Source organism: Vespula pensylvanica, chromosome 10, assembly GCF_014466175.1.
Source record: "Vespula pensylvanica isolate Volc-1 chromosome 10, ASM1446617v1, whole genome shotgun sequence".
NCBI lineage: Eukaryota > Metazoa > Arthropoda > Insecta > Hymenoptera > Vespidae > Vespula > Vespula pensylvanica.
This window is the reverse complement of record NC_057694.1, coordinates 5,604,527-5,613,258: the sequence shown is the minus strand read 5'-3', so window position 1 is coordinate 5,613,258 and position 8,732 is coordinate 5,604,527. Positions and strand designations below refer to the sequence as shown.

Here is an 8,732-nt window from a genome sequence, read left to right as displayed (position 1 = left end):
GAACGAACGAACGAACGAACGAACGAACGAACGAACGAACGAACGAACGAACACGACGATGATGGCGATCGCCGTTGGAAAACCGGATGGCGCAGCGACGGCAGAGGCGGAGGCTCGTGTTCTCGAGCGCGCAGGTTATGTCACGTAACGCACGCCCCGCGATGACTTATCGGCCGAGAGAGCCTCGAGGTCGTACCGCTCAGCTCGCGAGAGACGTCGCGAGTTCGCGTACGCACACATACACAACATTCAACGCACATGCACGCGCAACGGAGATTAGATCGACGTAGACGAGAATGGTAGACGACGATGGTAACGAAAAATGATAACGACGAATTTTTACCAAAAAATTAATAACGATGAATACTTAAGTTCCTTTCTCTCTTCACTGTCTCTCTTTTTCTATCTTCTTCATTTATTATTCTCGAAAAATTACTAGCAAGATATATTTCATCTCGTTAATACTATTTATCTTATCTTTATATTAAAACGATGATCAATGATTTAAAAAAAAAAGATAGCATCGTCAGATGTTATAATCGACCATTTAAAGAATCTTTTCTTTTTCTATTTCTATTTCTTGATTCTAGTCAATTTATTAATACATTCTTGTTAATTCGATGACCAATCAATTCGTCATTTGCGCGCTCAATACGTTATCATCCGACCGATGACTAATTCGAATTTGTGTATTCTGATTTTCAAACTTAAGTTATATATAATATTTCTCATAGAGAGAGGGAGAGAGAGAGATAGGGGAAGGAAAAGAAAGAGAGAGAGAGAGATAGAAAAAGAGTTATAATGAGTTTAAAAAAAGCACGAAAGAAAATTTTTTTATTTGAAAAAATAAAGAGTCGATGGGTAGAAGAGGTTGAAGATGATAGGCCATTTCCGTACAAACGTATGTTATCGTACAATTTTTGAGAGAACTGTGTTAAATATATTCTTCTCGATTTTCGTGTATAACTGTGTACATACGTATATACATATGTGTGTGTGTGTGTGTGTGTATCAGTCGTCGCGTCAGCAATTTCAATCTTCGTTGAAAATAGTACGATGATTTGTTATATCGCGTGACCGTGTAAATACACATCTACGCTCAACTCAAAAAAAGTACAACTTGGCATTCGAAAAGATGATCAAAAAGGTGAAAGGCCACGGCAACGTCTCGTGACGCGATCTATGAACGTTCAACAAGCTTATTACAAAAGTGCAAGATTTACTCTCTACGTTAATGTTCTAAAAAGGTACGTCGTAATACATACACTTTAATGATTATTATATAATCTCGCGAAGACACTACGAAAAGTTGATCGATCGAATACAAGATACACAAGCACATACACGTACACACACGTGTCATGCAAGCAGGTAGTAGACAGACACGCACGCACGCATGTGCATATTCGGTCAATAATTACAGTCGGATAGAAAAAAAAAAAAGAAAGGAACAAAAAGTTAGCAATAATAAATGCGATTAAAAAATTGCATAATCCAAGTTTTACAAGGTTACAAATATACATCGTTCGATTACGTTAAAAAAATATTTTCTCTCTCTCTTTTTCGAAGAAAAAAAGAAGAAAAAAAAAAAAAGAAAGAAAGAAATGAAAAGGACCATCCTAATGTTTTACATTCAATAATCCGAAGGATCGCAGCTCAAACTAAACTAGTCGAGGTCGGCTTGTGACCTTTCGAACGATCATTTTGAGTAAGGTAAAGAGGTTTCTAGGAACTACGGCAGCAATGTAGAATAGTCATTGGAGAGTAATTACGTCCGCACGGTCGGTCGGTCGGTCGTCCGTCTGTCCGTCCGTCCGTCCCTTCATTTGTTCGTTCGATCGTTCGGTCGGACTCCGGCAGGTAAAGGTCGCCACTTTGGGTCCGAAGGTTACCTCCTCCTCCTCCTATTCATGGACACAAACGCACGTAGCGACATCCTCTATTCTATACTATAAGTATTATATTTCTATTTCTTTTTTTCTCCTTCGTAAATTATCTCTATCGCTTTCTCTTTTCTCTTTTCTCTCTCTCTCTCTCTCTCTCTCTCTCTCTCTCTCTCTCTTTCTCTTTCCAAATTTATTCTTTTAACTTATACCTGTCTCTATCATCAACGCGTAAGAATTCTTTCAAAACGCGAACGAATATATCTAAACGAGTATGTTAATCTTAATGTTCCTTCGTAGGATTAAAAATTTCCTAGGAAACTCGCGCAGTGTACCGTTTTAGCGTTTCAGACCGCTCTCATTGAGTTCGATCCAAGAATGGATCAGCTGGGTAATCGCGGACGCGATGCGCGCACCGTACACAAATACATATGTAAGTACCTATGCACGTACGTTGGTTGATCGGGTTGGGGAGGAAGGGGTAGGGGAGGGTGCAGGTATCGCGCGGGAACGTTAAAAAAGAAAAGAAAAAAAATCAAGTTAAACCTCCTACCTTAATTCTTGGCATTTTTTTTTCTTTTTTTTTTTTTTATCGCGACGCTACGTGTCAGATTGCGAAGAGACGACAACGAACAGAGGGATTACGATCGCTTACTCATCTTGCGATTTCTTTTCTATTGTCTGTTTTCCTCTCTTTCTCTCTCTTTCTCTCTCTCTCTCTCTCGCTAGCTCACCACATACGCACCGACACGCACACGCGCCCACACATGCACAAACTCTCTCTCCTTCATTTTTCTCAACTTGTGTGTACAGAGACGCTAGACACGACAGAGGATTATTTTCTCAAGGACGCATTGAAAGTCGATAGAACAAACTAGAAAAAAATGGCATGGAGACGAATCGTCGAACGAATCGGTTAATCGAGAAAAGGGCGTGCACGCAGATTGATACTCGCGACGTAGACGATACACCATAGATTTAACTCGTATCCGGCTAGTCAGAGAACAGGTCGAAGAATAATCGAGCACATCGATGGAGAAACGAAAGGCCAATTCGTTTTAGAAACACTCACCTTTATCGCCAACAGCGATGACCGATCTGACCACGCGTCATTTGGACAGTTCATAGCAGCTACCACACTTCGTCGACCATCCGTGGGTTAGAGTTCATAACCTCTTCTACCCTTTGCTTTACCTTTTCTTTGCCCCTCCCCACCCCCCTCTTTACCTCCTCCTTCTCCTCTTCCTCTTCCACCACCTTCTCCTCTTCCTCTTCGTCTTGCATCTAACCCCACCACTCACCTTTTTACCCACTCGACATTGCATTCACCGGCATCGATACGCAACCGCAATAGAGATTGTCGACATCTTTTCCGAACTGGGCTGGGTTCCGATATTCACAACGATTCGTATCGTCGCATTCGAGCGACAACAAGCGGCAAACGCCTTAACAACTTTTTCTTTGTTAATACGGTCGTAAGAATGCCGCCATTATTGCGCGGCCATCTTCGAAGCGCCATTTTTAAGTCTCACCTTCTCAACGATACGCACGATTATCCTTGCCTTTCTTACTCGATTTATTTGTTTGTTCGTTCAATTGAAATCACGATCTCCTTGTAATTTAACTCTTCGCGACTTTAACACAGATTCTCAATGGCCTCGAGATAAAATTATGATTTGTCTGAATTGGCGCTATATTATTAGTAGTAGGGTTAGATTACATTTAAGAGACGCTTTTTAAACGAATTTAGTTTTAAGTAGATCTATTGAAATTTCGTCTGCTACAAATGATATCTTTTTTAGGACGCAACGTTGACTGACAACGTCTCGGTTGGAAATTATTTTCGGTCTCACAATTCGTATTTACGTATCTTTTAAACAGTCTTTCGCTTTTGCCGGATATACGTATATCGAGATTCTCGAGCGCAAAAAATTAAAAGATCAAGCCTCTGAATTCTCTTTACAGAGTAAATTTTTGGATCTACAAAATTTTATTGCGTATATATTTATTACACTCGCAGAGAGTACACTCTAGGTGGTATACATATAATAGAAACGATATAAAGGAAATTTCATTAATTAAAATAATATTAATAATAATAGTAATAATTAAACAATTACTATTTGTTATATATTTAGTTGTATATGCACTGAATATAACTTTGTACGTGAAACTTCTGATGGTGCAGGTTAAGTATATTTATCTTTCTTTGTATAAAAAATTTCAAACTTCTTTGAAACTATAAGATAAATTTTCGTACAATATCAATTACTTTCGAAGAAAAAGAAAATATGGGTACTCCGAGTTTATACTTATATATGTATAACGTAATTTTCGCTAACGATCATAGTGCTAAATTGGTTCCATTATATAAGATGACGATATTGCCAACGATATGACAAACGGTTTTGTCCTTATATTCCGTCAATCGTTTTGTTGCAGAATTGCTAGAGATCATTTAATAAATATAATCGAAGCTATTTTTATAATTCTTTTTCCTTTTTTTGTAACAGGTACTCTTATCCTTTTAGTTCATTTACAGTAATCATAAGAATGATAAATTACAGTTTGGAAGATTGTCCAAGACCGTTTGTTCCGATCGGCGCGATTAACTGTATATATATGTGTTTCAAAGAATTACTTGACATAAAGAAATTCATATTTAATGCCCAGTCTTAATTTAGATTCTAAGGCCACTATTCGAACATCGCTCTGCGCGTTAAAAGCACCATTTCGATCGACGGATGTAAATACAGAAAGTGCTTTCAAAGCCGAACTCGAAATAAGGATACAGAGGTTCTTGGACTAATATCCGATATACATCACATTGTATATATATTATGTACATGAACACTTCCACAAATATTGCAGCATTTCCGAATAAGGATATTACGGTAACGATATGGTGAATATACCACAGAAATGAATTCGCAGCATTTTATTTATGCTCGTTTGAGGGAACGTGCATTCAGCAAGGCTACGAATAGAGGCGAACGTAAAGTCACCTAACTTCGATAAGAACCGACTTTGTTTGACATTTTCATCACATTTAAACGATAACGATTACTCATTACGAGAGTCCATTGTATAGAAGATACATATGGGTATATGTATATTATATATATATACGACATACATACGTACATATGTATATCGCGATCAACGTATGGAAAAAATAACGTTTCATTTCACTTGTATGATATATAAAGTGTCACAAGTATCACACTATACTATGCAATATACGAATGATGCACATAAGTTACTAAATTTGCATTACGAATGCAAGATATAAGTTGGTGGATTCTGATTAGACGACACAGAATCTAAGCAACTATCGTTTTGCATGAAATTCGAATACATATATGTTCCTTAAAGTATATAAAGTATCGTTTTTAATTATATTATCACGGTTAAGCGTGTTGCCATAGAGGGTAATAGCATCAGCCAAAGATCGGTAATTAACTAAATTCATCCTAAATCTTAACTTATTTCGAATACTATGGATTTATTTGCAAAAGATTCCAAGCACCATGACGATTTCAGATGCAAATTTCAAATATGATTGTTCCGTTAAATATTTTGACAGGTACTGCGAGTCGATCACAAGGGTTCTGCGCATTCGGTTTAAAGGCAAACACGTAACAGCAGATCTATGATTAAAATCTAGTATTTTGTGAAAATATCCGATATATACGTATAGATTAAGTCCCGTAAAACTTATTTTTATCTAAAACAATATGGAAATCGATTAACGCGAGTTTGTTTCCATCCTTTTGAAACTCACTTACATTATCGTATTAACTCGCAATTAGATGTTTATTGACTAATGACCAAATACTTCTTGGCTGGCAAACACAATGTAAAGGAACCCATCCTCGTCCTTTTCTTTTTGGTAAAGTTGCAACATAGTCATGCTAGCACTTACCAAACTTCTTCTATTAGCCAACAAGAAGAATGCTTGCGTAGGATTTAACTGTAGTCTACGTCTATAATAAAAAATTTTTGATAACAAGACATATTCCAATAACGTATAAACGTTAAATCTCAAAAATACCTGATGATTCTTATGAATTCTGCAACCGTTAAGAAATCTGGTACCAAATATTTAGTCTTATCCAATATTGGTAATTGTCTTTCCCCTGGAAATCGTTCGACTATTACAGGAATTTTATTTGGATGTCTCTCTCTTATAGCCTCCACGTCTGCCACTCTTTGCGCTAAAAAAAAAATCCGTTATGAATTGCTCAAATCGAACGCAATATCTTATAGATTTATAAAAAGTAAACGCAGAAAATAAAACTAATTTTGTAATACATTTATGTAATTCTTAGAACATAGATTCTACATAAACAAACTTTAAACCCTCGAGACTAAAAATTTCAAATTCGAAGCGGAACATAAAGTACATACATTCTAGAAATCACGAAGAAACATTTTCCAAACGAATTTAACGAATTTAGACGAGAAAATTCGATATTAAGTAGCATTACAAATGACAACAATGTAGAAAGAGCATCAAAAAAAGCACAACGTTTGTTCGATGGCCTTTGTTTTCTTCGAAAATGAAACGAAACATGATAATTCATAATCGTGATTTATATTCACCGAAGGAACGCTTCTCTTTGAAACTTTTTGGCGTCAAATTCATTTTCATCGAATCAATTATAAACCACTACGACGTATTTAATAAAAGATATTCATCGGCTGCGGAATGGAGAGGGACGTCAGTTCGTTGTGTGAAAGATAATACAACGATATATCAACGTATGTATATACACAATAGCGTAAGCGTCTAATAGGTTGGGTCGGTCAAAGAGTTTCTTTCCTTTTTTCATTTTTTTTTTATTTTTTGAAACAAAAGAACAAAACTGGAGAATTTGTAACGTCGAAAAATAAATACTCACCGAAGGATCGCTTCTCTTTGAAAGTTCTCGGTGTGAAACTCATTTTTATATGGAGAAGTTATAAACTATTACGCGACGCGTAAATTCGATGATATATCGGCTGCGTACTAAAGAGAAAGAGAGAGAGAGAGCGAAAGAGAAAGAGAGAAAGAGAGAGTGAGAGAGAGAGGGAGAGAGAGAGAAGTAAACTCTCGAATCAAAATAATGACAGTACGTATACAGAGAAGAGCGTCACCGTCTAATAGGTTGGGTCGGTCGAACGAAAATGAGAAAACATATGATCGGTTCGGCGCGTACTGTCATTGGACGACGAGCAAACAAAGCGTCTGCGCATGCGCAGAAACGTATGTAGATGGAGAGGGGTATGGTAGGATAGGGTAGGGTAGAGTAGAAGACAGAAGAGGATAGAGCGGAACGAAGTAAGAGCGTAGTATAGATGGGAAGAGTTTAGTTCTGCGTCGAACGAACCAATGACGTTCGAGGGCGCTGCTAGAGAGTTTCTCGACAATAGGCAGATCTAATAAGAATACATACATTACGGTACATCGGACGGTGTGCTTTCTTCGTGCATCGGAGCGATCGGAGTACGGTGGTGACATCCGTGCGCGCATTAAGAGACACGTTCTCCTCGCTTATATGTGCGGGCGCGAGTGCATGCGTGGGTGTGCAGCGCAACAGCAGTGAACGTGCCGACATAAAGTAACAAATTATCATTCGAGAAGGCGAATGTTAATAGAAGAGATGTTCGGGTAGGAGTAGTCTAGTCGGTGGAGAGAGAGTGAGAGAGAGAGAGAGAGTGAGTGAGAAAGAAAGAAAGAAAGAAAGAAAGAAAGAGAGAGAAAGAAAAAAAAAAGAAGAAGAGAAAACGAAAAGAAGAAGAAAAAAAAAACTGCTATGGAAGAGCGTCTTACCGTGGCGGTAATTTTTTAGGCGCGCGGTTTGAACGCGTGTCGGACGTGTCGTGCGTGTCCCGTTTCTGTCTGGTCAATGCGTGTACGGTAATATATAGAAAGAATTGTAAGGGGAAGGCGGAAAGGAAGGAAGAAGAAAGAAGGAAGAAAAGAAAGAAAGAAAGAAAGAAAAAGAGAAAGAGAAAGGAAAGGAAAGGAAAGGAAAGGAAAGGAAAAGGAGAACACCTGTGCTGCTTCGATAAGAAAAAGGATAATCAACGGGAAAAGGCTTGAACGAAATCTCTCGTTGTAGAATCCCGTTGTAATCGTTGCGTCGTCGTTTACGACGAACGTCGTCGAGGTTCGGCCATCGATAGGAATCGCGTCTCGAGGACGCGCCGTGCCAAGTTCAAGCGACAACCGTACGTACGTGCGTTCGTGCGTGCGTGCGTGCGTGCGTACGTACGTACGTACGTGTGTGTGTGTGTGTGTTGTGTATCGCGCGTGTGTATGTGTGTTTCCTTTCGTAGACCGCCTAGCAGGGTGCATCAGTTTGCGTATTGCTTCGCAAAGTGCGCTCGCCTACACTCATCTTCTGCTGTTGCCACTGTCGTTCCCCTACACGACGCAACTGGCGGCGGGGTGGGGGATGGTATGAAAAGAATAAACATGGTGGTGGCGTGAGCGAGACAATAAGAGAGAGAGAGAGATAGATAGATAGAGATAGATAGATAGATAGATAGATAGATAGATAGATAGATAAAGCGCGCACAACGATGGAAGGTGGAGCGAGAAAGAGCGATCGTGAAAAGGAGAAAAGAAGAGAACGGTAGTCGAAGGAACATCGTAGTAGTGGATGATCGTACCGTACCGAGTGCGAGAAAGAAAAGAAACGCAAGAAACGCGAGAGAACGACCTGAGAGAGTAGCAACGAGTAAAGTAAGGAGGGACGAAACGCGTTCGAGCGATACGGACAGACGGAGATAGATAGATAAATAGATAGATCGAAGAGAATCGCGGGATGGAGTAGAGTAGAGTAGAGTAGAGTAGAGTAG

The 8,732-nt window shown here is 38.9% G+C and overlaps 2 protein-coding genes across 5 annotated transcripts in view; both read right to left on the bottom strand.

Moving 5' to 3' along the window:
• LOC122632525 (orphan steroid hormone receptor 2) overlaps positions 1-3,454 on the bottom strand; it is a 10,349-nt gene extending 6,895 nt beyond the window's left edge. For 2 of the 3 annotated variants that reach the window (XM_043819403.1, XM_043819408.1), the window contains exon 1: positions 2,956-3,322. In XM_043819403.1, the coding sequence (XP_043675338.1) occupies positions 2,956-3,009 (54 nt within the window). In that variant the 5' untranslated portion in view covers positions 3,010-3,322. Of the gene's footprint in view, positions 1-2,955 lie in introns of all 3 variants that reach the window. The other variant, XM_043819402.1, reaches the window with a different exon arrangement.
• Positions 3,455-3,836: 382 nt separating this feature from the next.
• On the bottom strand, positions 3,837-7,071 carry LOC122632531 (microtubule-associated proteins 1A/1B light chain 3A-like). Of its 2 annotated transcripts, none has more exons than XM_043819418.1 (3): positions 6,788-7,071; positions 5,938-6,100; positions 3,837-5,869 (listed from the first exon to the last, which is right to left on the bottom strand). In XM_043819418.1, the coding sequence occupies exons 1-3, from the start codon at positions 6,828-6,830 to the stop codon at positions 5,707-5,709; spliced, it is 369 nt and encodes a 122-aa protein (XP_043675353.1). In that variant the 5' UTR covers positions 6,831-7,071; the 3' UTR covers positions 3,837-5,706. The 2 variants fall into 2 exon arrangements, with proteins under 2 accessions (XP_043675353.1, XP_043675352.1); XM_043819417.1 differs by lacking the exon at positions 6,788-7,071 and adding an exon at positions 6,489-6,744.
• Between the last annotated feature and the right edge of the window lie 1,661 nt (positions 7,072-8,732).